Source organism: Phalacrocorax aristotelis, chromosome 28 (genome assembly GCF_949628215.1).
Source record: "Phalacrocorax aristotelis chromosome 28, bGulAri2.1, whole genome shotgun sequence".
Lineage (NCBI taxonomy): Eukaryota > Metazoa > Chordata > Aves > Suliformes > Phalacrocoracidae > Phalacrocorax > Phalacrocorax aristotelis.
The window spans coordinates 671,146-698,778 of record NC_134303.1 but is presented as its reverse complement, the minus strand read 5'-3'; the positions used below and the strand labels follow the sequence as shown (position 1 = coordinate 698,778).

Sequence of the window (27,633 nt, the reverse complement as noted above, 5' to 3'; positions counted from 1 at the left end):
CCTGCTCAGCCGTCACCACAGCCGCCGCCACACCCCCACGCCCGCTGCCCGCACCCGCGGTGCCGGGGCCATGGCGCAGGGTCCCGGCACTGCCGGCCGGGATGGGGGATGCGCTCACCGAACGCAGACCCCAAAGCGTGTACGGGCCCCGGCGGTGGCACCGCACGAGGACGGCATCCCTGCTTGGGAGCCGGCGGGGCCGGGCGGGTGCCGTGTAGGTCTCCCCAGGTCCCGCTGTCGCCGAGGCGCTTTGATCGCTGCCGGCTCCTGCCGGGCGAGAGGCTTCGTGCCAAGGAGCCGGGGCCGCTGGGTCGCGCCTTTGATGGGGAAATTAATGAGCCGCAGAGCACGTGGGCACTGGTGGCAGCTGGGCCCCCACGTCCCTGCCGCCAACCGCCACCAGCACGGGGGGGTCCCGAGCCCCTCTTCCCTTTGGCTCCCCGGTGGCCCCTTTCCTGCCTCGGTGTCCCCAGCCAGCCTGGTCTGGGGGGACCCCAGTCCCCTGCAGGCTTGGCCCAGCTGGGTTTTCCTTGACTTGGCCGTACTCCTTTTGAATACATGATTTTAGCCACCATCATCGCGAACTGCATCGTCCTGGCGCTGGAGCAGCACCTGCCTGACGAGGACAAGACCCCCATGTCGGAGCGGCTGGTGAGCGCGGGGCCAGTGGGGGGCTCCGGCGAGGGTCCCCAGCCACCCTGGGGGCACCGGAGAGGGTCCGTGGCCACGTTGGGGGCTCTGGCGAGGGTCTCTATCCATCCTGGGGGCTCTGGCAAGGGTCCCTGACCACCCTGGCGTGGGTGGCAGGGCCAGGGCTGGCTGCCAGCCTGCACCGCGAGCAGCTGGCACCCGGTGGCCGCGGCTCCCAGTCCCCCCCGGACCTGCTGGCGTCCCAGTTTCCTCCTTGCTGGGAATCTGGGCCATGCCGGGAGCGGCGGCCGCCTCCACCCTGCGGCACCTGGGGAGGGTGGGGGGTATGGGGCCAGCGGCCATCCTGGATGCGCCCTCACCCCACAGGGTGGGAGCGTGCGGGGGGTGTCCCCGCACCCCCCTATCCAGCGGCCTCACGCCTGTCCCTGTCCCCAGGATGACACGGAGCCGTACTTCATCGGCATCTTTTGCTTCGAGGCGGGGATCAAGATCATCGCGCTGGGCTTCGCCTTCCACAAAGGCTCCTACCTGCGCAATGGCTGGAACGTGATGGACTTCGTGGTCGTCCTCACCGGGTGAGGCCCCCGTCCTGCCCGCCCGGGGACGCGGGGGGGGGATGCGCCGCCCCCCCCGCTGCCGTGGGGCTGCGTGTGCGTGTGCACACGCGTGCCAGCCCTGCACCCTTCCCCGCATGTAGCAGACCCACGCGTGTGCGCGCAGGCGTGCAAGCTGCAGGACCGTCGTGGAGCTTGTGCGTGCAGACGGCGTGTGCGCACACACGTGTGCGTGTACATGCGTGCACACGCGTGCGCCGGGGCTGCACCCGCCCGGCGGTCCCGGGCGTCACCAGCGCCTGCCGGGCCGGGGCCGGGTGAGACGTTAATTATCGCCTGCGGCGCTCGTCCCCCTTCCCGGCGGCAGCAAGTGCCTCTTAGCGCTGTCACAATATTTCCCCGAGCCGCCACTCACCGGCCCGGCACCCGCACCCGCCACCGGCGCTTCAGCAGCAGCCCCGACTCCCCAGCCCCGGAGCCCCTGGCGGGGTGCTGCCCCCTGCCCGCGGCACCCCGGCCCCAGCCCCTCCGACGGCTGCCACGTGCCCGGCGTTCGCCCTCCTGCCGGGAGAGCCAGCGGGGAAACTGAGGCAGGGAGCAGCGGGGCTGTCGTGGGTTGGAGACTGGGCTGTCCCTTCCGTGCCCTGCGTCCCCTCGAGCGCTCGGCCACATCGGGGGCTGTTCTGGCTGCTTCCTCCTGCTCTGCACCCCCTCACTCCCCTCCTGCACCCCACCGCTCCCACGTGCAACCTGCTCCCTCCTTGCATGCTCCCTCCTTGCACCCTGCTCCTCCCCTCACCCCCCCTTGGTACCCCCTGCATCCCCTGCTCCTCCCCACACCCCCCCTTGGTACCCCCTGCATCCCCTGCACCCCCCAGTCCCCCTCTATTTCCCCCTGCACCCCCCCATACCCCCTGCACCCCCCATGCTCCCCCCCTGCTCCCACTCTGCTCCCCACATACCCGCTGCACCCGCCTCTGCTCTCCCCCTACACCCCCCCTACACCCCCCCTGCATCCCGCTGCTCCCTCTTGCACCCCCCGCACCCCACTCCCCCCTTGCATCCCAGCACCCCCCCTTGCACCCTACCCCCCCCCAAAACCCCCATGCCCAGCCCCACCCGTGTGAATGAGCCCCCACGTCACCGGGGCAACGGGGATGAATGAACCGGGGACCCTCGGTGGGATGAATGGGGATGAAGGGGATGGATGGGGGCCGACCGGTTGCCATGGCGACAGGCAGCAGCGGAGGGGACCCTCGGTGGGGCCGTGGGGGCTGTGGGGACGGCAATGGGCCCCTGGGGTGCCTCCAGGTGCCTGGGTCCCTCCACTGCCACCCGGGTCCTTGGGGACCCCCGGGCTGGTGCTGGCCGGGAGCTGTGACCCCCCGGGCTGGGCCCGGCTCCGGCATCGGCTCCGGCATCAGCACCGGCAGCGCTGCCGCGCTCGGCCCAGAAAGGCTAAATATAGCTCAGCGCTCCCGCCCGCGCTGCCAGCACCGGCTCCCGGCCCTGACGGCACGGCCGTGGGCACGTGGCCATGCGGCGGGGACATGGGGGCTCACCGGGGACGTGGGGGGGGGCTCACCGTGGCCACGCGGCGGGGACGTGGGGGCTCACTGGGGACGTGGTGGGTCACTGGGGACGTGGGGGCTCATGGTGGCCATGGTGGCACAGCCGTGGGCACGTGGCCACACGGCGGGATGTGGGGGCTCGTGGTGGCCGTGATGGCACAGCCGTGGGCACGTGGCCACACGGCGGGATGTGGGGGCTCATGGTGGCCGTGGTGGCACAGCCGTGGGCACGTGGCCACACGGCGGGATGTGGGGGCTCGTGGTGGCCGTGGTGCATGGCTGTGGGCACATGGCCATGTGGTGGGGATGTGGGGGCTCGTGGCGGCCGTGGTGGCACAGCCGTGGGCACGTGGCCACACGGCGGGATGTGGGGGCTCGTGGTGGCCGTGGTGGCACGGCCGTGGGCATGTGGCCACACGGCGGGATGTGGGGGCTCGTGGTGGCCGTGGTGGCACGGCCGTGGGCATGTGGCCACACGGCAGGATGTGGGGGCTCGTGGTGGCTGTGGTGGCACGGCCGTGGGCATGTGGCCACACGGCGGGATGTGGGGGCTCGTGGTGGCCGTGGTGGCACGGCCGTGGGCATGTGGCCACACGGCGGGATGTGGGGGCTCGTGGTGGCCGTGGTGGCACGGCCGTGGGCATGTGGCCACACGGCGGGATGTGGGGGCTCGTGGTGGCCGTGGTGGCACGGCCGTGGGCACATGGCCACACGGCGGGATGTGGGGGCTCGTGGTGGCCGTGGTGGCACGGCCGTGGGCATGTGGCCACACGGCGGGGATGTGGGGGCTCGTGGTGGCCGTGGTGGCACGGCCGTGGGCATGTGGCCACACGGCGGGATGTGGGGGCTCGTGGTGGCACAGCCGTGGGCATGTGGCCACACGGCAGGATGTGGGGGCTCGTGGTGGCCGTGGTGGCACAGCCGTGGGCATGTGGCCACACGGCAGGATGTGGGGGGCTCGTGGTGGCCGTGGTGGCACAGCCGTGGGCATGTGGCCACACGGCGGGATGTGGGGGACTCGTGGCGGCCGTGGTGGCACAGCCGTGGGCATGTGGCCACACGGCGGGGATGTGGGGGCTCGTGGTGGCCGTGGTGGCACAGCCGTGGGCATGTGGCCACACGGCAGGATGTGGGGGCTCGTGGTGGCCGTGGTGGCACGGCCGTGGGCATGTGGCCACACGGCGGGATGTGGGGACTCGTGGCGGCCGTGGTGGCACAGCCGTGGGCATGTGGCCACACGGCGGGATGTGGGGGGCTCGTGGTGGCCGTGGTGGCACAGCCGTGGGCATGTGGCCACACGGCGGGATGTGGGGGCTCGTGGTGGCCGTGGTGGCACAGCCGTGGGCATGTGGCCACACGGCGGGATGTGGGGGCTCGTGGTGGCCGTGGTGGCACAGCCGTGGGCATGTGGCCACACGGCAGGATGTGGGGGCTCGTGGCGGCCGTGGTGGCACAGCCGTGGGCATGTGGCCACACGGCGGGATGTGGGGGACTCGTGGCGGCCGTGGTGGCACAGCCGTGGGCATGTGGCCACACGGCGGGATGTGGGGGCTCGTGGTGGCCGTGGTGGCACAGCCGTGGGCATGTGGCCACACGGCGGGATGTGGGGACTCGTGGCGGCCGTGGTGGCACAGCCGTGGGCATGTGGCCACACGGCGGGATGTGGGGGCTCGTGGTGGCCGTGGTGGCACGGCCGTGGGCATGTGGCCACACGGCGGGATGTGGGGGCTCGTGGTGGCCGTGGTGGCACGGCCGTGGGCATGTGGCCACACGGCGGGATGTGGGGACTCGTGGCGGCCGTGGTGGCACAGCCGTGGGCATGTGGCCACACGGCGGGATGTGGGGGCTCGTGGTGGCCGTGGTGGCACAGCCGTGGGCATGTGGCCACACGGCGGGATGTGGGGGCTCGTGGTGGCCGTGGTGGCACAGCCGTGGGCATGTGGCCACACGGCGGGATGTGGGGGCTCGTGGTGGCCGTGGTGGCACAGCCGTGGGCATGTGGCCACACGGCAGGATGTGGGGGCTCGTGGCGGCCGTGGTGGCACGGCCGTGGGCATGTGGCCACACGGCGGGATGTGGGGACTCGTGGCGGCCGTGGTGGCACAGCCGTGGGCATGTGGCCACACGGCGGGATGTGGGGGCTCGTGGTGGCCGTGGTGGCACGGCCGTGGGCATGTGGCCACACGGCAGGATGTGGGGGCTCGTGGCGGCCGTGGTGGCACGGCCGTGGGCATGTGGCCACACGGCAGGATGTGGGGGCTCGTGGCGGCCGTGGTGGCACAGCCGTGGGCATGTGGCCACACGGCGGGATGTGGGGACTCGTGGCGGCCGTGGTGGCACAGCCGTGGGCATGTGGCCACACGGCGGGATGTGGGGGCTCGTGGTGGCCGTGGTGGCACAGCCGTGGGCATGTGGCCACACGGCGGGATGTGGGGACTCGTGGCGGCCGTGGTGGCACAGCCGTGGGCATGTGGCCACACGGCGGGATGTGGGGGCTCGTGGCGGCCGTGGTGGCACGGCCGTGGGCATGTGGCCACATGGCAGGATGTGGGGGCTCGTGGTGGCCGTGGTGGCACAGCCCATGGTGGGGCACGTGGCCAGGCTGGGACATTGTGGCTCTTGTTGGTCGTGGGGGCACGGCTGGTGGGGGTCCCCGGCTGGGTCGGGGTGCTGGCCGTGGCGGGGGGTCTCCACTCGCTGACCCCCCTCTCGCCCGCAGCATCCTGGCCACGGTGGGCTCCCAGTTCGACCTGCGGACGCTGCGGGCTGTGCGTGTGCTCCGGCCCCTCAAGCTGGTCTCGGGGATCCCAAGTGAGCGGTGTGGGGATGCTGGGGGGTCCGGGGGGGGTCCGGGGGGGCCGTGGCTGCTCAGCCCCGTCTGGCGCAGGTTTACAAGTCGTCCTGAAGTCCATCATGAAGGCGATGATCCCGCTGCTGCAGATCGGCCTCCTCCTGTTTTTCGCGATCCTCATTTTTGCAATCATAGGATTAGAGTTTATATGGGCAAATTTCACACCACCTGCTTCGACCTGGTGACGGGTAGGTCTGGCCCCCTCCCCCAAGCCCCCCCCATCCCCCCACCCCACCCCTCCCTGCCCCGCCGCTGTCTCCCCACTGGGGAGGGCTCAGGGCTCGCTGTGGGGCCGCCGTGGGGCCGGGGCCGCCTCCTCCGCAGCCCCCCCCCCAGCTCCCTGGGCCCGTGGCCCGCGCCCGATATGGAACGGCCTAATTACTCCTCTCCCCTGATGAAGATGCCGTTAATTGGCGGGAGCTATTTCTGCCCGGCAGCCGCGTCAGCACCGCGGTGGAAGGAGGGGGGCGGTGGGTGAAGGAGGCTGGGGGGGGGGGGGGGACACGGGTGGGTGGGGGGACACGGGGTGGGTCCGGCAGCCCCGCGGGGGAGATGGGAGGGGTCCGGGCTGAGGAGCGACCCCCGGACCCGTGTCGCCGCCCCCCCCCCACTCCAGACGAGATCAAGGTGGAAGTCCCCTGCGGGACGGACGAGCCGGCCCGGATCTGCCCCAACGGCACCAAGTGCAAGAAGTACTGGGAGGGGCCCAACTACGGCATCACCCAGTTCGACAACATCCTCTTCGCCGTCCTGACCGTCTTCCAGTGCATCACCATGGAAGGGTGGACAGACCTCCTCTACTATGTGAGCCCTGGCGCCGCGGGGACGGGCACCGCCGCGGGGCTCCCCCCCCCACCAGCTCCCCCGTTTCTCCATGGGAGCTGCCTTCTGTCCCCCTCCGGGGCTCGCCGGTCCCCCCCCCCGCCCGGGGGGTGTCGCCAAGGCGTCCCCTGGGGGGTCCCCGCTCGCTGCTCCCACGCTCTGACCCTACCAGGTGCACATGGATGAAGAGAAATGGGGTGCAGCCCCCTCCCCCACCCAAAAGCAGGAGGTGGTTTGCAGAGGGAGGGGTCGCTGTGGAGCAGGAGGGTACCCCCAAAAAAGGACGCTGGGGTCCCCCCCTCTGCCGGCAGCCCTGACTCCTGCAGGGATCTCTGCATCCCCCTGCCCCCCCTATCCTCTCGTGCCCCCCCCATGTCCCCCATGTCTCAGCGTGGGGTGGGGAGCACAGCTGGGGGATTTGGGGTGCTACCAGCCCCGGGGGGGGGGGGATGCTGGAGCCGCTGTGCTGCCCTCCCTCCCTTGGGCTATATCCAGCTGCAGAAACGGGGCCCATACCCCCACCCCCAGCTCATGGGACCCCCCACCCCTGACCCTCCTCCCCCCCCCCCCAGAGCAACGATGCCTCAGGGAACACTTGGAACTGGCTGTACTTCATCCCCCTCATCATCATCGGCTCCTTTTTTATGCTGAACCTAGTGCTGGGGGTGCTGTCCGGGTAAGCGGCGGGGGGGGGGGTGCTCGGCGGGGGGCTGGGAGGGAGCGGGGTGCCCACCCCAGCCCCCCCCTGACGCCGGCCCCACAGGGAGTTTGCCAAAGAGCGGGAGCGGGTGGAGAACCGCCGGGCCTTCCTGAAGCTGCGGCGGCAGCAGCAGATCGAGCGGGAGCTCAACGGCTACATGGAGTGGATCTCCAAGGCGGGTGAGGGCTGGGACCCCCCCCACCCCGGGACCCCCGAGACACCCCCCACCCCACCCCACTGAGCCCCCCGCTTTTCTCTCAGAAGAAGTGATCCTGGCGGAGGACGAGACCGAGGGAGAGCCCCGGCACCCCTTCGATGGTAAGTGCCCTGCCCCGGCGCGGGCCCCGGCGGGGGGGGCGGCCACCCCCGGGGGGGGGTCCCGGCGGGGACCCCCGGGTGACGCCCGCCTCCCTGTGCCCCTCGCCCCTGCGGGAGCTCTCCGGAGGGCCACCATCAAGAAGAGCAAGACGGACCTGCTGAGCCCTGAGGATGCTGAGGAGCAGCTGGCCGACATCTCCTCCGTGGGTGGGTGGGGCGCGGGTGCTCCCTGGCAGGGGCGGTGGGTGGGGGGGTGACGGGTGGGGATGATGGGGGCGATGGGTGGGGGGTGAAGGGTGGGTGATGGTGGGAGGATGGGGGGGGTGATGTGCCGATGGGTGGGGGGCGATGGGGCGATGAGGGGGTGATGGGGTGGTGGGTGTGGGGTGACGGGGGGTGATGGATGGGGGGTGATGGGGTGATGGAGGGTGATGGGATGATGGGTGGGGTGCGATGGGTGGGGGGCGATGGAGGGATGATGAGGTGATGGGTGGGGGGCGATGGGTGGGGGGGAGATGGGGCGATGAGGGGGAGGTGGGTGTGGGGTGACGGGGGGGGTGATGGATGGGGGGTGATGGGGCAATGGAGGGTTGAAGGGATGATGGGTAGAGGGATGATGAGGCGATGGGTGGGGAGGTGGGGGGCGATGGGGTGACGGGCCAGGTTGACGGGTGGTGGGGTGACCGGGTGCCGAGTGGGGGCTCCCTGCGACGCCCCCCCCGCGCCCCGCAGGCTCCCCCTTCGCCCGCGCCAGTCTCAAAAGTGCCAAGCTGGAGAACGCCACCTTCTTCCACAAGCGGGAGCGGAGGATGCGCTTCCACATCCGCCGCATGGTGAAAACTCAGGCCTTCTACTGGACCGTGCTCAGTCTGGTAGCGCTCAACACCCTGTGTGTTGCTATCGTTCACTACGACCAGCCAGATTGGCTTTCCGACTTCCTCTGTGAGTGCCCCCCCCCGCCGCCCCCCGCCCCCCGCCCGGCCCCCAGCCCCCCCTCACTCTCTCTCCCCCCCAGACTATGCAGAATTCATTTTCTTGGGACTCTTTATGTCCGAAATGTTTATAAAAATGTACGGGCTGGGGACGCGGCCTTACTTTCACTCGTCCTTCAATTGCTTCGACTGTGCCGTGAGTCCGGCCCCGGCCCGGCAGCTGCCGGCGGGAGCGGGAGGGGATGGGATGGGGATGGGGATGGGGATGGGATGGGGATGGGGATGGGGATGGGGATGGGGATGGGGATGGGATGGGGATGGGGATGGGGATGGGGATGGGGATGGGGATGGGATGGGGATGGGGATGGGGATGGGGATGGGGATGGGGATGGGATGGGATGGGATGGGATGGGGATGGGATGGGGATGGGGATGGGGATGGGATGGGGATGGGATGGGGATGGGGATGGGGATGGGGATGGGGATGGGGATGGGATGGGGATGGGGATGGGGATGGGGATGGGGATGGGGATGGGATGGGATGGGATGGGATGGGGATGGGATGGGGATGGGGATGGGGATGGGATGGGGATGGGATGGGGATGGGGATGGGGATGGGGATGGGGATGGGGATGGGGATGGGGATGGGGATGGGGATGGGGATGGGGATGGGGATGGGGATGGGATGGGATGGGATGGGGATGGGATGGGGATGGGGATGGGGATGGGATGGGGATGGGATGGGATGGGGATGGGGATGGGATGGGGATGGGATGGGGATGGGATGGGGATGGGGATGGGGATGGGATGGGGATGGGGATGGGGATGGGGATGGGGATGGGGATGGGGGTGGGGGTGGGGGTGGGGGCGGGGGTGGGATGGGGATGGGGGCGGGGGTGGGGGTGGGATTGGGGTGGGATGAAGACAAGATGAAGATGTGGAAGAACTTGGGAATGGGATGGGGACTGGGAGAGGAATGGGATGAGGATGGGACAGGATGGGGATGATGGGAGTGGATGGGGATGATGGGACTGGATTGGGATGATGGGACAGGATGGGGATGATGGGAGTGGATGGGGATGATGGTGACAGGACGGGGATGATGGGAGCGGATGGGGATGATGGGACAGGATGGGGATGATGGGGCCTGGATGGGGACGCTCTCCCCACCCCAGGTTATCATCGGAAGCATCTTCGAGGTGATCTGGGCTGTTGTGAAGCCGGGAACATCCTTCGGGATCAGCGTGCTACGAGCTCTCAGGTTACTGCGCATTTTCAAAGTCACAAAGTAAGTGCTGACGGGTCGGGCGCCGCTGCTCTGTCCATCTGTCTGTTGGTCAGTCTGTCTGTCCATTGGTTTGTCCGTCTGTCCATTGGTCTGTCCGTGTCTGTGGGCCTGCGAACACAGGGGAGGTGCGAGCATGAGTGTGCGCATGGATGCACAGAGCCATCGTGGGGTACCTGGGTGCCGAGTTGCTGCCCCTTATCCCCTCACCCTCTCTGGGTCCCCTTATCATCATCCCCGTGTCCCCTCGCTGTCCCTCTGTCCCCTCGCTGTCCCCATGTCCCCTCACCATCCCCATGTCCCCTTGCCGTCCCCGTCCCGTCGGGTCCCCTTGTCCCCCCGTAGCTGGTTCCCCGTGGCCCCACAGCCTGGCTCTGCCCTTGCAGGTACTGGGCTTCCCTGAGGAACCTGGTGGTCTCCCTCCTGAACTCCATGAAGTCCATCATCAGCCTCCTCTTCCTCCTCTTCCTCTTCATCGTTGTCTTTGCCCTTTTGGGGATGCAGCTCTTCGGGGGACAGTGAGTAACTGGGCAGGGGATGGGGCCACTCCAGGACCACCCTGGCCCCCCCACCCCCAGCATGGGGGTGGTCTCTGTGCCCCCAGGTCCCTGCTGGGGACACCCGGTGGGGGTGGGGCTCCCACTGCTGCTCCCCCCCCCCAGGTTCAATTTTGACGACGGGACCCCTCCCACGAACTTTGACACTTTCCCAGCAGCAATAATGACGGTGTTTCAGGTAGGGAGCCACCAGTCCCCTCCCTAGGGCTCCTGAGGAATTAGGCTGCTGGGGGGGGGGTCCCCACTGCCCCCACGGCTCCTTCCCCCCACCCAGATCCTGACGGGCGAAGACTGGAATGCGGTGATGTACGATGGGATCAAATCTCAGGGCGGCGTCAAGGGGGGGATGGTTTTCTCCGTCTACTTCATCGTCCTCACCCTCTTTGGCAACTGTATCCTTGGGGTGCTGGGGGTCCCGGAAGGGTCCGGGCCGGGGGGGTGTGTGAGCTGGGAGCCGCTTTGCCTTGACGGGGTGCCCAGACACCCTCCTCAACGTCTTCTTGGCCATCGCGGTGGACAACCTCGCCAACGCGCAGGAGCTCACCAAGGTGAGGACCAGTGCTGGGGATGTGGGGGGGCCACCACCACCCATCGCCCGTGGCCTCGGGGCTGGGCTGGACACGGTGTGGGGCTTTGCAGGACGAGCAGGAGGAGGAAGAAGCCGCCAACCAAAAGCTGGCACTGCAGAAGGCGAAGGAGGTGGCCGAAGTGAGCCCGCTCTCCGCAGCCAACATGTCCGTCACCATGTAAGTGCATCGTGTGCCCGGCTCCATCCCGGCTCCATCCTGGCTCCATCCCGGCTCCATCCCAGCTCCATCCTCACCTCCATCCTCAGCTCCATTCCGGCTCCATCCCGGCTCCATCCTCAGCTCCATCCCGGCTCCATCCCGGCTCCATCCTCACCTCCATCCTCAGCTCCATCCGCACCTCCATCCTCAGCTCCATCCTCAGCTCCATCCCAGCTCCATCCCGGCTCCATCCTCAGCTCCATCCCGGCTCCACCCCGGCTGCACCTGGGCTCGGTCCCGGCCTGCCTCAGGCTCCCCCGACGCGGGCTGTGGCTCCCCGCTGCAGGAAGGAGCAGCAGAAGAACCAGAAGTCCTCGAAGTCGGTGTGGGAGCAGCGGACGAGCGAGCTGCGGAAGCAGAACCTGCTGGCCAGCCGGGAGGCCCTCTACAGCGAGCTGGACCCCGAGGAGCGCTGGAAGGTGCCCTACGCCCGCCACCTGCGCCCCGACATGAAGACCCACCTGGACCGGCCGCTGGTGGTGGACCCCCAGGAGAACCGCAACAACAACACCAACAAGACGCGCCCCGGCGAGCCGCCGCTGGAGCCCCGCTTCAGCCAGCCCCGCGCCGAGGAGCTCCGCCGGCAGCCGCGCTACCCCGACCCCGGAGGTCCCCGCCCCGGGGACCCCCCCGGCCCCGAGGGCCGCCGGCCCCGCAGCAGCAGCCGGGAGCCCGAGCGGGATCCCAGCCAGGAGCGCGCCTACGCCGACGCCGAGCGCCTCAAAGCCCTCGAGCGCCGGCACCGGCCGGGCGGCAGCCGGGACGGGCGCGCCGGCTCGCCCCAGCCCGAGCGCGAGCACCGGCGGCACCGGGCGCACCGACGGGCGGCCGAGGAGGGCGAGGAGGGCGGGCGGCCTGAGCGGCGGCCACGGCACCGGGAGGGCAGCCGGCCGGTGCGGGCTGAAGGGGACGGGGAGCATGGCGATGGCGAGCGGCGCCGGCGGCATCGGCACGCCGCGCCGGCTGGCTACGACGGCGAGGGCAAGCGGGACGACAAGGAGAGGCGGCACCGGCGGCGGAGGTGAGTGGGGTGGGCAGGACCCCCTGGGGCTGGTGGGCCCCCCCGGAGCTGGTGGAACCCCCGGCACTGGTGGGACCCCCTGGCACTGGGGAGCTCCTTCGGCATCTCGGGGGGACCCGAAACCCCTCTGGCAATCCTGGCTCAGCGCCCACCCTGGGAGCTGTGCCAGTGGTGCCGCGGGGAACCCATCTGAGCCCCCTCCCCTCTGCCTCACCCCAGGGAGAACCATACCCCCGGGGTGCCGGCGGGCCCCACGCTCTCCACCACCCGCCCCATCCAGCAGGATGTGGGGCGCCGGGAGCCCCCCGTCGCGGAGGACATTGACAACATGAAGAACAACAAGCTGGCCACTGCCGAGCCCCCCGTGCCCCCCCCCATGGGCAACCACACCGCCTGCCCCGCCGGGGTCCCCCCGCGTCGGCCCCCCACCACCCCCAACCCCCCTCCCGAAAACAGCTTGGTGGTCACCAACCCCGGCGCCCACAACAACCCCGCCAAGGGTGGGGGGAAGCCGGAGCACACAGCCGTGGACATCCCACCCCCCCTCCCGCCACCCCCCACCAACGCCCTTGTCCAAGGTAGGGAACTCCCATGGGGTCTGGGGCTGCAGGTGGTCTGGGGCTGCAGGTGGTCTGGGGGGTCTGTGGGGGGGCCCGGCGGGTGCAGGGGAGGATGTGGGGGGGGTGCAGGGGGGTCTGGGGGCCGTGACGACGACGCTCCTGCAGTGAACAGGAACGCCAACCCCGAGCCGCTGCCCCGCAAGGAGGAGGAGGAGGAGAAGAAGGAGGAAGGTGATGGGCAGGACGAGAACGGCCCCAAGCCCATGGTGCCCTACAGCTCCATGTTCATCCTCTCCACCACCAACCCGTGAGCGCTGGGGGGGTCTGGGGGGTCGGGGGGCTCCTGGGGGTGCCCCTTGCCCCCCCACACTGTGCTCCCCCCCCCAGGTTCCGCCGGCTGTGCCACTACATCGTCAACCTGCGGTACTTCGAGATGTGCATCCTGATGGTCATCGCCATGAGCAGCATCGCCCTGGCCGCCGAGGACCCCGTGCAGCCCAACGCCCCCCGCAACAACGTGAGCCCCCGGCCCCCCTCCCCAGCCCCACAGCCGGGCAAATGGGGTCCCCCCGGGTGCTGTCGGGTGGTGGCGGGGCTGAGCCCCCTCCTCACAGAGCTGGGTGTGCCCCTAAGCACACCCAGGGCTGTGCTGAAATGGGGTCCCCCCTCCTTGTCCTGCCCCTGAGACCCTGCCCATGGCCCCGGGGTGCAGGGGGGCACCTGGGGGTCCCACAGCTATGGAGTGATGGTGGAGTCCTGGGGTGCCAGAGGGGTCCCGGGGTATCAGAGGGGTCCCAGGGTGCCAGGGGGGGTCCCAGAGGCACACGGTGCTAGAGGGTGCCAAGGGGGTCCTGTAGCCCTGGGGTGCTGGGGGGGTCCCGGGGTGCTGGGGGGGTTCCAGGGTGCCAGGGGGGGTCCTGTAGCCCTGGGGTGCTGGGGGGGTCGCAGGGTGCAAGGGGGATCCTGTAGCGCTGAGGTGCAGGGGGTCCCTAGGGTGCCACGAGTGTCCTGGGGTGCAAGGAGGGTCCCACAGCCCCAGGGTACTGGGGGGTCCGAGGGTGTCAGGGAGTCCCAGGGTGCCGGGGGGCTCAGGGTGCCGGGACCCCAGGTCTCCCCCCCAACACCAGGTTTTGCGCTACTTCGACTACGTCTTCACGGGCGTTTTCACCTTCGAGATGGTGATCAAGGTGAGCGGGGGTGGGGTGTGTGGGGCAGGGGGCCCCTCCTGGCGCCCCCTCACCCCCCCTTGCCCCCCACAGATGGTGGATTTGGGGCTGGTGCTTCACCAAGGTGCCTATTTCCGGGACCTGTGGAACATCCTGGATTTCATCGTGGTCAGCGGGGCGCTGGTGGCCTTCGCCTTCACGTGAGTCCCCCTCGGGGACACGGTGGGGGTCCTGGGCAGGGTGGGCATGCCTGGGTCCCCCCGAGCGAGGGGGGAAGCGTTGGCACCGGGGAGGGGGATGGGAGAATGGCAGGGAGGGGATGGAATCGGTGGGGGTCTTGCCTCTCCCAGTGCCTCCCAGCGGGGCTATCCCAGGGCTCCCCCAGCCCCGCTGGGGTCCGTCCCACGTCCGCTGCCCGGCTGTCCGTGCTCTGCTGTGTCGCTTGATGTCCGTCCTCGGCCGCTTGCCGCCGCGCTGTGTTGTCCTGTCACCGTCCCGGTGTCCCCGCGCCCCGGCAGCGCCGCCCCCGTGTCCCCGGGCAGGATCAGGCCCCGGTGCAGGAACCCCAGAGCAGTGAACAGAGCTGGAGTAAACCCTAGATAAAGATGAGGAATCCCCTAGCAAAGGATCCCTGGTAAGGGATGGGAAATCTCCCAGAACTGGATGAGCGTCTCCCGAGTGCCTGCGCAACCCCTGAGTAAAGGGCGAGCATCCCCTGAGGGACTGAGCATCCCTCGAGTCGCAGCATCCTCCAAGTAAAACGTGAGCATCCTCCGAGTAATTGAGCATTCCCCAAATGAAGGGTGAGCACCCCCTGAGTGACAGAGCATCCTTAAAGTAAAGCGTGAGCATCCCCCGAGTAATTGAGCAACCCCCACGTAAAGGATGAGCACCCCCTGGGGGACTGAGCATGCGCAGTTAGGGGTGAGCATCCCCTGAGTAACTGAGCACCCCCCCCAAGTAACGGGTGAGTAAACCCGGAGCAGACCCTGAGGGCATCCCGGGAAGCCGGGACCCCCCATGCCTCCCCCAGCCCCCTGCTGGGATGCGGCCGGCGGGGCCGGGGGGTCGCGGGCGCGGGGTGGGGGGCAGGGCTCTCACCGTGCCTTGTCTCTCCCCTTCCTCTGCCACCGGCCGCAGGAGCAGCTCACGGTAAAGTCTTTCTGCCTTTGTCTCCCGCCCGTCTCCGTCCTCGTGCTCTCCTCGTGCTCATGGTTGCGCCTCGCTCCCCCCACCCCTCTCCCCTTTTCATCCCCCGCCCCAAAAGCAGCCTCAGGGACCGGGCCATGGGAAACACACCAGGGTCTCCTTGGTGTGTGATGAGTGTGGGGGGTCTCAGCCTCGCGTTCCCCCTGTGCTGGGCAGCTGCTGCCTGCTTGGCCAGGGAGGGGACTGTCACCACCGGGGACAGGAGGGGACGGAACCGCCCACAGTCCTGCCGGGGTCCCCCGAGCCACCACGCCAGGGGTCCCACATCTCCCCATCCCCCCTGCAGTGGCAGCAGCAAGGGGAAGGACATCAACACCATCAAGTCCCTCCGTGTCCTCCGTGTCCTCCGGCCCCTGAAGACCATCAAGAGGCTGCCCAAACTCAAGGTGGGGAGGGGTGGGAGAGGATGGGGAGGGGGCTTCGCTCCCCACCCCGTGTGTGTGTGGGGGGTCCCTGGCCAGCACCGACCCCCCTCCCCGGTCCCCATCCCCAGGCTGTCTTTGACTGCGTGGTGAACTCCCTGAAGAACGTCCTCAACATCCTCATCGTCTACATGCTCTTCATGTTCATCTTCGCCGTGGTGGCCGTCCAGCTCTTCAAGGGCAAGTTCTTCTACTGCACCGACGAGTCCAAGGAGTTCGAGAAGGACTGCAGGTACGGCCCGGCCGGGCGGGGGTCCGCCACCCCCCCCGCCCCGTCCCACCGCCCCCTCCCCTCCCAGGGGGGAATACCTGGTCTACGAGAAGGACAACGAGGTGAAGGCGCAGAAGCGGGAGTGGAAGAAGTACGAGTTTCACTACGACAACGTCCTCTGGGCGCTGCTCACCCTCTTCACCGTCTCCACCGGCGAGGGATGGCCGCAGTAAGGGCACGGGGACTGGGGGGAGGGATTTGGGACTGGGTCCAGGGACACCAGGACCCCCACCCTGTCCCTGCCCACATCCCGCCACAGGGTCCTCAAGCACTCGGTGGATGCCACCTACGAGAACCAGGGTCCGAGCCCCGGCTACCGCATGGAGATGTCCATCTTCTACGTGGTCTACTTCGTGGTCTTCCCCTTCTTCTTCGTCAACATCTTCGTGGCCTTGATCATCATCACCTTCCAGGAGCAGGGGGACAAGATGATGGAGGAGTACAGCCTGGAGAAGAACGAGGTGCCACCTCTGGACCCCGCCCTCGCCCCCGATACCGTTCGGGGAGCCCTGGCTGGGTGGGTGGGGGTCTGTGACGCCCACCGTGTATGTGTCCTCCCCCGCCCCCCAGAGAGCTTGCATCGACTTTGCCATCAGCGCCAAGCCCCTGACGCGGCACATGCCGCAGAACCGGCAGAGCTTCCAGTACCGCATGTGGCAGTTTGTGGTGTCGCCGCCCTTCGAGTACACCATCATGGCCATGATCGCCCTCAACACCATTGTCCTCATGATGAAGGTCAGCGGGGAGGGGCTGGGGGTCCTGGGGAGTCCCTCTGGGTCTGTTCCCTGTCCCCTGGGGCTCCCCTCAGCCCCTGGGACCCGCGTGTGTCCCCTTGGTCCTGTCCCCTGGGCTTTGTCCTTCTTCCCTGGGACTTTTCCCTCTCCCCTGGACCTGTACCCTTGGATCCATCCCTGTTACCCCAGATCCATCCCTCTCCCCCGAGGTCCATCCTGTCCCTGGATCCATCCCTGTCCCCCTGGATCCATCCCATCCCTGGATCCAGCCCTGTCCCCCTGGATCCATCCTGTGCCTGGATCCATCCCTGTCCCCGGATCCATCCCTGTCCCCCTGGATCCATCCCATCCCTGGATCCATCTCTGTCCCCCCGGATCCATCCTGTCCCTGGATCCATCCCTGTCCCCTTGGATCCATCCCTGTCCTTGGATCTGTCCCTGTCCCCCCAGACCTGTCCCTGTTCCCCTGGATCCATCCAACTCCTGGATCTGTCCCTGTGCCCCATCGATCCATCCCTGTCCCCCCAGGACCTATCCTGACCCCGGGATCCATCCCACCCCCTGGGAAGCACCCCCATACCCCCGGGAGCTGTCTCTGTCCCTGTCCCCATCCTACGCCCTGTCCCCCCAGTTCTATGACGCCTCGGACGCCTACGAGAATGTGCTGAAGATGTTCAACAACGTCTTCACCTCCCTCTTCTCCCTTGAGTGTCTCCTGAAGATCATGGCCTTCGGCGTGCTGGTACGTGCCGCCGCGCGCCGGGGACGGGGACCCGGGGGACCCCGGGGACCAGGGCCACGTCTCCGGCCCCGGCCATTCTGCACCGCGCCAGCAGGATCCCGGGAGCCGGTGCACCGGTAACCGTGGGATCCGGGGAGCTGGTGCGCGGGTAACCGTGGGATCCGGGGAGCTGGTGCGCCAGTAACCGTGGGATCCGGGGAGCTGGTGCACCGCTAACCGTGGGATCCGGGGAGCTGGTGCGCGGGTAACCGTGGGATCCGGGGAGCTGGTGCACCGGTAACCGTGGGATCTGGGGAGCTGGTGCGCGGGTAACCGTGGGATCCGGGGAGCTGGTGCACCGCTAACCGTGGGATCCGGGGATCTGGTGCACCGGTAACCGTGGGATCCGGGGATCTGGTGCACCGGTAACCGTGGGATCCGGGGAGCTGGTGCACCGCTAACCGTGGGATCCGGGGATCTGGTGCACCGGTAACCGTGGGATCCGGGGAGCTGGTGCACCGCTAACCGTGGGATCCGGGGAGCTGGTGCGCGGGTAACCGTGGGATCCGGGGAGCTGGTGCACCGCTAACCGTGGGATCCGGGGAGCTGGTGCGCGGGTAACCGTGGGATCCGGGGAGCTGGTGCACCGGTAACCGTGGGATCCGGGGATCTGGTGCACCAGTAACCGAGGGATCCGGGGAGCTGCTGCGCGGGTAACTGTGGGATCTGGGGAGCTGGTGCGCGGGTAACCGTGGGATCCGGGGAGCCGGTGCACGGGTCACCACGGGATCCGGGGAGCTGGTGCACCGCTAACCGTGGGATCCGGGGATCTGGTGCACCAGTAACGAGGGATCCGGGGAGCTGCTGCGCGGGTAACTGTGGGATCCGGGGAGCCGGTGCACCGGTAACCGTGGGATCCGGGGAGCTGGTGCGCGGGGTAACTGTGGGATCCGGGGAGCCGGTGCACCGGTAACCGTGGGATCCGGGGAGCTGGTGCACCGCTAACCGTGGGATCCGGGGAGCTGGTGCACGGGTAACCGTGGGATCCGGGAAGCTGGTGCACCGGTAACCGTGGGATCCGGGGATCTGGTGCACGGGTAACCGTGGGATCCGGGGAGCTGGTGCACGGGTAACCGTGGGATCCGGGGAGCTGGTGCGCGGGTAACCGTGGGATCCGGGGAGCTGGTGTGTGGGTAACCGTGGGATCTGGGGCGCTGGTGCACCAGTAACCGTGGGATCCGGGGAGCTGGTGCGCGGGTAACCGTGGGATCCGGGGAGCTGGTGCACCGGTAACCGTGGGATCCGGGGAGCTGGTGCGCGGGTAACCGTGGGATCCGGGGAGCTGGTGCACCGCTAACCGTGGGATCCGGGGAGCTGGTGCACCAGTAACCGTGGGATCCGGGGAGCTGGTGCGCGGGTAACTGTGGGATCTGGGGCGCTGGTGCACCGGTAACCGTGGGATCCGGGGAGCTGGTGCGCGGGTAACTGTGGGATCTGGGGCGCTGGTGCACAGGGTCACCACGGGCTCCCGGGAGCCGGTACACTGGTGGCACCACTGCCCCATGTCCCTTGTTCCCTTCCCTTTGTAGAATTACTTCCGTGACGCCTGGAACATCTTTGACTTTGTCACGGTCCTGGGGAGCATCACAGACATCCTGGTGACGGAGTTTGGGGTAGGTGGGAGCCCCTGCGGCCCCCGCAGCCCCAGGGCCGGGCCCCGCTCACCCCTCGTGTCCCCCCAGAACAACTTCATCAACCTCAGTTTCCTGCGGCTCTTCCGGGCGGCGCGGCTCATCAAGCTGCTGCGCCAGGGCTACACCATCCGCATCCTGCTCTGGACCTTCGTCCAGTCCTTCAAGGTGCTGCCCGACACCCTCCCAAAACCCGTGTTCCCCCCAGCCGCCCCCGCCCAGGGGCTGGCAGCCCAACCCACGCCAGGGGCCACGTCCAGCCTGGCACGGCGTGACTGTCCGCGCTCCGCCCCCAGGCTCTGCCCTACGTCTGCCTGCTCATCGCCATGCTCTTTTTCATCTACGCCATCATCGGGATGCAGGTGAGAGCCCCCAGCCCCTGCTGGTCACCCCCCAGCCGCTCGCCTCAGCGCCCCTGCCCCCCCGAGCCATCATGGCACCCCCCAGGTCTTCGGCAATATCGGCATTGAGGAGGAGGATGATGAGTCGGCCATCACCCAGCACAACAACTTCCGCACCTTCTTCCAGGCCCTCATGCTCCTCTTCCGGTGAGTCCCCCCGGCACGGTCCCAGAGCCCCCTGGGGCACCCAGTGCCATGCTGGCGTGTCCCCCCGGCACGGAGCCAGTGCTCTTCGGGGTACCCGGTGCGATTGGTGCCGGTGCCCTTCGGGGTACCCAGTGCCATGCTGGTGTGTCCCCCCTGCCTGGCCCCCTCCCGAGCCGGGGTCACCCAGCGGCGTCCCCCCTCTGCTCAGGAGCGCCACGGGGGAGGCCTGGCACGAGATCATGCTGTCCTGCCTCAGCGGGAAGCCCTGCGACCAGAACTCCGGCATCAAGGAGGACGAGTGCGGCAACGAGTTTGCCTACTTCTACTTCGTCTCCTTCATCTTCCTCTGCTCCTTCCTGGTGAGCCCCGGGGGGCGCTGTGGGGGGGGAACCTGGCCCGGCCCCCCCCCCACCCCAACACCCCCCTCTCGCCCCCCCCCCCCCAGATGCTGAACCTCTTCGTCGCTGTCATCATGGACAACTTTGAGTACCTGACGCGCGACTCCTCCATCCTGGGCCCCCACCACCTGGACGAGTACGTCCGCGTCTGGGCCGAGTACGACCCCGCTGCCTGGTAAGGACCCCCCCGGGGCGGGGTAGGGGGTGGGCGGGGGGCACCCCAGATGACGGGGTCCCGTCTCAGCGCCAGGGCACAGCGGCTCCTGGGGGCTTGGATGGCTGGACCGCCCCCCCCCCCACCCACTGAGCCGCGCAGTGGGGTCCGGGGGGGGCACAGCAGCTGCCCAAGACCCCCCCCAGGGGCTGATCCCCCGAGGTGGTGTCCCCCAGGTCTGCTGTCCCCACACAGCCGTGGGGGGGCCCGGCCCCCCAGCGTGGTGCCGATTAACCTGTCCTCTCTCGATTGTAGGTGTCGGGCGCCGGATTTCTCCCTCTTGCCCCTGCCCCAGCCCCCAGCGCAGCACAAAGGGCTTCGGCCGGACCTGGGGGGGTCCCTGGGGGTCCCATCGGGTGCTGAAGGGTGCCCACCATGTCCTGGCTGGGGGTCTCGGCTGTGTCCCAGGGTCCAGGGTCCCCCACGGCCGCCTGGCTGCTCTCGGGGCATCCTGTGATGCTCTGCCAGGTCCTGAGCGCCCTGTACCGGGCTGGACTGGTTGAGACCGGGATCAGCGGGGATGGAGCCGGAGGGGGGGCTCCAACTCGCCTCACAACCACTCTGCCCCCCCCCCGCCCCATCCCCATCACAGCCAAGCGGCGGCAAACCAAGCTCAGCACGGGGCAGGGGGTCCTGTCCCCCAGCCCCATCCCCCTCCCCTCCCCAGGGTCCGTGCCTCAGTTCCCCCAGCCCCTCGGCGCGTCCGCGGTCGCGCGTGTCTCCGGCGTCCGCACTAACCCCCCTGTATTCTTCTTGCAGTGGCCGCATTCATTATAAGGATATGTACAGTTTATTACGCGTAATATCTCCCCCATTGGGCTTAGGCAAGAAATGCCCTCATAGGGTTGCTTGCAAGGTTTGACTTACACTAAAAACCTGCTGAGCATCAACGGAATGAATGTTGCTTATGGTTTCTCGGATATATATATGATATCTATATATATATATATACACAGACACGTCCCGCACCCCCGGGGCCGGCCCCAGCCCCCGGCGCGCCGCATGGAGCCCCCTTGCCCAGCTCTGCTTGCCGCGCCCCGCGGCCCCCCCCCCCCCCCCAGCCAGCGCGGCTGGACCCCCCCCCAGCGCCGCGGGGCTGCATGGGCACCGGCCATCGCCTTCCTCCCCTCCTCCTCCTCCTCCTCCGTGGGGCCCCGGGCTGCGGCCAGCGGGTTTAAACCTCTTTTTTTTTTTCCTTATTGGTTTTTTTTTTTTAATTTTTTTCTCCGCGTCTCTCTGTCTCTCTTGCCTCTTTTTTGTCCTTTTTCTGTCCGATGTCTCTTCCTTCTTGTTCTCTCCGCTCCCAGGGGCCGGCTGACTTTCATGGACATGTATGAAATGCTGAGACATATGTCCCCACCCCTGGGTTTAGGCAAGAAATGCCCACCCCGTGTTGCTTATAAGGTAGAATAACTCTTCCCACCAGAGCGAAGCCCCCAAAGCGGTGCCGGTTCCCGGCGGCGGCACCGACTCAGCCCGGCCGATGCTTCTCGGCCTCTTTTTTTTTTTCCTTTGGGGTTTTTTTTGTTTGTTTGTTTGTTTCGGGTTTTTTTTGTTGTTGGATTTTGTTGTTTTTCTCCTCCTGCGGCGAGCCCTGACCGGCACAGCGGCCGCCGGCCCCGCTGAGCCTCCGCGCGTCCCCCCAGGACGGGCTGGGTAAGATCCGCCGCCCAAGGAGCGTGTGCCCCCCGCCACCTCCCTGCCCACCGCGGGCTGGAGGCTTGGGCCCAGAACCCCCAGGAGCCCCTACTGGGGACCCCGACATAAGGCTTGGCCGGACCCTCCCCGAGCCCCTGTTTGGGGAACCCCTCCATGGGCTTAGCCAGCCCCCCCAGAAGCCCCTATTTTGTGTCCCCCCATGAAGCTTGACCAGCACCTCAAGGATCCCCTATTTGGGGGTCTCCCATGGGGCTTGGCCAGCCCCTCCCCCACAGAATCCCCTATTTGGGGGTCTCCTGTGGGGCTTGGCCAGTGGTCCCCTTCCCCAGAAGCCCCTTTTTGGGATCCCCATAGGGTTTGGCCAGCCTCCCCCCCCCCCCCGAAGGCCCTATTTGGGTCCCCCATAGGGCTCAGCCAGACCCCCTCCCATATTGGGGATCCCCTGTGGGGCTGGATGATGCCTCACCCAGAGCAGCCCATTTTTAGGGACCACCCACCACCACTACTGGGGCTCGCCCTGCCCACCCAGAGGAGCCCCCCCAGGGCGCCCCCTCGCCCCCCTCTCCCCCATCCCCCCATCCCTGCAGCCTCTCCCCCCGCCACTCTCCTCCTCTCCATCCCACCTCCGTCCGCCGCCTCCTCTCCTGGCAGTGAGTCCCCCCGGCCCCCCGCCTGGCCCCCTGCCCAGCCCCCCTGGCTGCTGCACGGCCCACGCCCCCCCCTCCAGCCGCGGGGGCTATGGGTGCTCGGGAGCTGCATCGTGGGGTGGGGGGGGGGATCTGGGCACTGGGGGGGCATGAGGACCCTGCGTCTCTGTGCCTCTGTTTCTCCATCAGCATTGCTCGCTTCCAGCCCTGCTGCTCTGCACCCCCCCAAATCCCCCCAACCCCGGGGCTGCATGGGGGGGGGGGTCCCTGCCCTTTTCAGGGGGGGACCTTCTGCCACCTGCTTGGCACTGGGAGCTGGGGAGGGGCATGGGGCACTGTGGGGCTGAGGCCTGGCAAACTCATCGCTTCTCCCCCCACCTCCGGCCCGGGCATGTCTCCCTGGACGCCCCCCCCCGCCCCCGCCCCCTGAGGATGCCGGTTTGCACCCAGAGAAGCCCCTGGCCACCCCCCAGTCCCTGGAGCAGAGGCGGGAACCAGCCGGCTCCCTCCCTGCTGCATGCGCTGCCCGATGCATGTGCTGCCCGCCCGGACGCCGGGGTCCCGCTTGGCCGGGCCGTGCCCCCCACCCCGGGCATCTCGCGGGGGTCCAGGGGCCGTGGCCTGGGGAGAAGGCGGGGGGCCGAGGGGGCTCGGGGGGGGGGGGGGGGGGCAGCGGGGCGCGTGCCTCAGTTTCCCCGGCGGCTGCGGGGTGGCCCCCGCCTTCTCGCCAGCCCCCGGGCGCGGCGGGTGGGGGCCGCGGCTGACGCCCCCCCGCTCTGCTCGGCCCCGCAGCGGCTGCTCCGCATGGACCTGCCGGTGGCCGACGACAACACGGTGCACTTCAACTCCACCCTCATGGCCCTGATCCGCACCGCCCTCGACATCAAGATTGCCAAAGGCAAGGGGGGCCAGGGGCCAGGGACCCCTGCAGGAGGGGCAGCAGCCTCCTCGAGGGGATGGGGATGGGGACTCTGGGGGCACGGCAGCCTTGGGGGGACAGGGACCCGGAGCGGTTGGGGACTGGGTCCCTGGGGACCGGGGTGCTGGAGGGATGGGGACGAGGATGGGGACTCTGGGGGGTACGGGGAACCCAGAGATTTGGGGTTGAGGGCCTGAGGGAATGTGGCCCAAGACCCTGGGGAGACAAGGACCCTGGGGATTTGGGGACAGGGGTCCCTTGGGTGACAAGGACAGGGACAGGGTCGCTGGAGGTGGAGGGGACAAGAACTGGGAGCGCAGGGATGGAGGTCCCTAGGGAATGGGGGAGAAGGGGGTTGGGGTACAGGGTCCATGGGGTGGTGGCAGGGCAGAAGTGTCCCTGGGGGGGGGATAAGGAGGTCCCCATGGGGTAGGTGAGGGGAGGGCATGGCAGGGAGTTCCCTGCAGGGACAGGGATGGGTGGTCCCCAAGGGGATGGGGCGCTCAGCCCTCTCTCTGCAGGGGGAGCCGACAAGCAGCAGATGGACGCGGAGCTCCGCAAGGAGATGATCGCCATCTGGCCCAACCTCTCCCCCAAAAACCTGGACCTGCTCGTCACCCCCCACAAGTGTAAGGCACTGTCCCTGTCCCTGTCCCCATCCCCATCCCTGTCCCCGTGCCCGTGCCCATCCCCCCTCACCCTCTGCGCCCACAGCCACCGACCTGACGGTGGGGAAGATCTACGCCGCGATGATGATCATGGAGTACTACCGGCAGAGCAAAGCCAAGAAGCTGCAGGCCATGCGGGAGGAGCAGGTGGGGCCAGCACGAGCACCCCAAACCCATCCCGACCCCGCGGCCCTGTGGTGTCCCCATCCCAGCTCCGTCCCCTCCCCATATCCCTCGAGTCCCAGCCCAGCCCCATCCTCTCCTGCCACCTCCCACATCCCCATCCCGGTCTTGTCCCCTTCCCAAGTCCCTCCCATGACCCCAGCCCATCACCAAGCATCCCTCTAGTGACCCTATTCCAGATCCATCCCCTCCTCTGCCACCTCTGGCGTCCCCATTCCAGCCCTGTCCCCTTTCCGTGTCTCTCCAGCGTCCCCATCTCCAAGTGTCCCAGCTCCGTCCCATCTTCGTGTCCCCATCCCCGAGCATCCCTCCAGTGTCCCCACCCCAGCTCCGTCCCCTTCCCAAGCCCCTCCTGTGTCCCCATCCCATCCCTGGCTGTCCCAGCTCCATCCCAGCCCCATACCACATCCCCACCGTGCCCCCGCCGCGCCCGCAGCCGCTCTCGTGTCCCCGCAGAACCGACGCCGCTGATGTTCCAGCGCATGGAGCCGCCATCCCCAACGCAGGAGGGGACCCCAGGGCCGGACGCGGTGCCCACGGCTGAGCCGGGCACGGGGCTGTAAGTGCTGCGGGTCCCATCCTGCCCCTGCCCAGCGCAGGGCAGCCGGGAGGGGGCTGAGCCGCCTGTGCCCCCCAGGGCCGCGCGCGACGGGGGCCTGAAGGAGAGTCAGTCCTGGGTCACCCAGCGCGCCCAGGAGATGTTCCAGAAAACGGGGACCTGGAGCCCCGAGCGGGGACACCCCGAGGACATCCCCAACAGCCGCCCCAACTCCCAGGTGAGGGGCTGCACCACCCCGGGGTCCCCCAAGCCCTGGCCAGCCCCACGTCCCTCCGGCCCCCAGGCCACATCGCCCCCAGCTCCATCTGCCCTCTGTGTTCCTGGGGGTCCCCTGAGCCCCATCTCCCCACCTGCACATCCATCCCCATATCCCTGGTGCCGCCCCCCCCCCCCCAAACTCTGCATGGCACCCCCGCTGCACCTGGGGGTGGGATGTCCCTGGTTGTGGTGTCCCCCCACCTCAGTTTCCCCCACCGACACCCCGGTCCCCCATAGTTGGTGGAGATGCGTGAAATGGCGAAGGACGGCTACTCCGACAGCGACTACCTGCCCATGGAGGGGCACGGCCGCGCCGCCTCCATGCCACGGCTCCCTGCCGAAAACCAGGTGAGGGGACCCCTTCCAGGGTGCTGCCGGCCGCAGCCCCACCGCCTGCGCCGGCCAAGGGGCACCCAGCACAGCTGTCCCTGTCCCCAGGGATGCCAGACATGGTCCCCAGGCTCGTCCCCGTTGCTGCCCTGCAGCCCCTTCCCACGCTGCCGTGGCCACTGATGCTTTAATGGGGGGGGGGGGGGGGTGAATGTGGCTTTTGGGGGGCTGGGGCGCCTGGTCTGCGTGGTGGTGGCTGAGGGCAGTGTGGGCCCGGTGGGGTGTGACCCTGCTGATGCTCCTGATGGCAGGAGAAGCATCCCGTGCCCCCCCCCCCCCGCAAATGGCTGCAGCTGCTGGGCCGGGGGCTTGGGGTGGGGGGCATGAGCATGGTGGCAGTGGGTGGGGGGGGACATGAAGCCAGGGGAGAGGTGCCACCTCCCCCCGGTCAGAGCCGCGGCCGTGGGGCGGCCAGGTGGCCACTGGTCCCCGTGCAGGGACGCTCCTGCACCCGCTCCAGCGCAGAGCCAAGCCTGTTCCAGTGCAGGCACGTGTGTGGGGGCCCCCCCCAGCAACCGCGAAGGGGGCGACCACGGCCACCCTGGTCCCTGCCGACCTGGAGGGGCATCCTCTGTGCCAGCAGGTGCCACCGGCCCTGGGGGTGTCGCCCCCCCTCTGCATGCCCGGGGCTGGGGACAGGGAGAGGGACAGGGACAGGGATGCTCTGGCTGCTCTGCTCATTGCTGCTGCTCGCCCGGCCGGTGCTTGGCAACGTGCGGGGTGACCCCAGTCCCAGTCTGCCCCGGCGCCCCCCACCACCGGCCCCCCCACCCCCGCTGGCCCCGTGTTTACTCTGGTCTCTCTCTCTCTCCCGGCTCTGCGGGCACCGCCTGGGCTGGCTCTAGCAGAGGAGGAAGGTCCGACCCCGAGGGAATAACCTCAGTGTAGGTACCGCCGGGCCCCGCCAGAGCCCCCTGCTCCGCCTGCTCCTTCCCTGGACCCCTACCCCGTGCAACCACCCCGCCAGCTCCACCCACCATCCCTCCATCCCTCCATCACTGCTCTTATCTTGCTGCCCCCTCTCCAGCCATCTCTGTTCCACCAGCTCCTGGATTTCATCACTCTCCTTTCGCTGCTGCATCTTACTATCCCTCCCTCCATCCCTCCCTCTTGCCATTCTTCCCTCCATCTATGCATCCATCCCTCCCTCCCTCCATCCCTCCCTCCCTCACTCCCTCCATCCCTCCTTCCTTCCCTCCCTCCTTCCACCCCTCCCTCCCTCCTTCCATCCCTCCCTCCTTCCATCCCTCCTTCCACCCCTCCTCCCTCCTTCCCATCCCTCCCTCCTTCCATCCCTCCTTCCACCCCTCCCTCCCTCCTTCCATCCCTCCCTCCTTCCACCCCTCCTTCCTTCCCTCCCTCCTTCCACCCCCCCTCCCTCCTTCCATCCCTCCCTCCTTCCATCCCTCCTTCCTTCCCTCCCTCCTTCCACCCCTCCCTCCCTCCTTCCATCCCTCCCTCCTTCCATCCCTCCTTCCTTCCCTCCCTCCTTCCATCCCTCCCTCCTTCCATCCCTCCTTCCTTCCCTCCCTCCTTCCACCCCTCCCTCCTTCCATCCCTCCCTCCTTCCATCCCTCCTTCCTTCCCTCCCTCCTTCCACCCCTCCCTCCCTCCTTCCATCCCTCCCTCCTTCCATCCCTCCTTCCTTCCCTCCCTCCTTCCATCCCTCCCTCCTTCCATCCCTCCTTCCTTCCCTCCCTCCTTCCACCCCTCCCTCCTTCCATCCCTCCCTCCTTCCATCCCTCCTTCCTTCCCTCCCTCCTTCCACCCCTCCCTCCTTCCACCCCTCCCTCCTTCCATCCCTCCCTCCTTCCATCCCTCCTTCCTTCCCTCCCTCCTTCCTTCCCTCCCTCTTCCATCCCTCCCTCCACCTTTCCACTGCACTGTCCCTCTATCCAGCTTTTATTCATTCCCTCATTCTCTGTCCCTCCATCCTTCTGTCCCGCCGTCCTTCCAGCCCACCCTCCCTCCCTCCCCATCTCTCTGTCCTGCCTATCCAGGGGCACCTGACTCTTTCCCATCTGTCTGTCCTTCCGTTCCCAGTCCCTGTCCCTCCTTGGCCACTGCCGTGCCCCCCCTCTTGTCCCTCCCCTCCATGTCCCAACCCCTGGGCCACCTGGACCCTTGTCACCCCCATGTTCCAGCACCAGCGGGGCCAGTGAGGAGCAGCGTCCCCATCCCCCGTCCCCATCCCCCGTCCATGTCCCCGTCCCCGTCCCCCTGTCCCCATCCCTGTCCCCCGTTCCCATCCTCCCCGGAGGCCGGCGATGCTCAGGGGTCCCCGGCAGCGGCGGCGCAGCTCAATGGTTAGAGCAGCGGGGGGTGGGGGGTGTCTGTCCCAGGGGGCTGAGGTGCTGCAGCGGCGCG

General features: G+C 68.5%; 1 protein-coding gene across 1 annotated transcript in view; it reads left to right on the top strand.

Moving 5' to 3' along the window:
- The window catches only part of CACNA1A (calcium voltage-gated channel subunit alpha1 A), a 37,605-nt gene that overhangs the window by 4,539 nt on the left and 5,433 nt on the right, over nucleotides 1-27,633 (top strand). Inside the window, 44 exon segments of the mRNA XM_075076072.1 lie at nucleotides 546-651; nucleotides 1,087-1,226; nucleotides 5,496-5,587; nucleotides 5,664-5,768; nucleotides 5,771-5,815; nucleotides 6,244-6,431; nucleotides 7,022-7,125; nucleotides 7,213-7,328; nucleotides 7,411-7,467; nucleotides 7,585-7,674; nucleotides 8,200-8,409; nucleotides 8,483-8,595; nucleotides 9,574-9,686; nucleotides 10,070-10,201; nucleotides 10,346-10,418; nucleotides 10,515-10,632; nucleotides 10,721-10,788; nucleotides 10,880-10,986; nucleotides 11,315-12,049; nucleotides 12,269-12,627; nucleotides 12,775-12,916; nucleotides 12,997-13,126; nucleotides 13,737-13,796; nucleotides 13,869-13,975; nucleotides 15,271-15,370; nucleotides 15,478-15,638; nucleotides 15,706-15,846; nucleotides 15,937-16,138; nucleotides 16,248-16,412; nucleotides 17,043-17,153; nucleotides 18,722-18,805; nucleotides 18,875-18,991; nucleotides 19,120-19,185; nucleotides 19,271-19,371; nucleotides 19,580-19,730; nucleotides 19,817-19,944; nucleotides 21,291-21,387; nucleotides 23,082-23,187; nucleotides 23,730-23,837; nucleotides 23,923-24,024; nucleotides 24,027-24,618; nucleotides 24,697-24,835; nucleotides 25,114-25,224; nucleotides 26,115-26,150. Of these exon segments, the coding sequence (XP_074932173.1) occupies nucleotides 546-651; nucleotides 1,087-1,226; nucleotides 5,496-5,587; nucleotides 5,664-5,768; nucleotides 5,771-5,815; nucleotides 6,244-6,431; nucleotides 7,022-7,125; nucleotides 7,213-7,328; nucleotides 7,411-7,467; nucleotides 7,585-7,674; nucleotides 8,200-8,409; nucleotides 8,483-8,595; nucleotides 9,574-9,686; nucleotides 10,070-10,201; nucleotides 10,346-10,418; nucleotides 10,515-10,632; nucleotides 10,721-10,788; nucleotides 10,880-10,986; nucleotides 11,315-12,049; nucleotides 12,269-12,627; nucleotides 12,775-12,916; nucleotides 12,997-13,126; nucleotides 13,737-13,796; nucleotides 13,869-13,975; nucleotides 15,271-15,370; nucleotides 15,478-15,638; nucleotides 15,706-15,846; nucleotides 15,937-16,138; nucleotides 16,248-16,412; nucleotides 17,043-17,153; nucleotides 18,722-18,805; nucleotides 18,875-18,991; nucleotides 19,120-19,185; nucleotides 19,271-19,371; nucleotides 19,580-19,730; nucleotides 19,817-19,944; nucleotides 21,291-21,387; nucleotides 23,082-23,187; nucleotides 23,730-23,837; nucleotides 23,923-24,024; nucleotides 24,027-24,618; nucleotides 24,697-24,835; nucleotides 25,114-25,224; nucleotides 26,115-26,150 (6,328 nt within the window).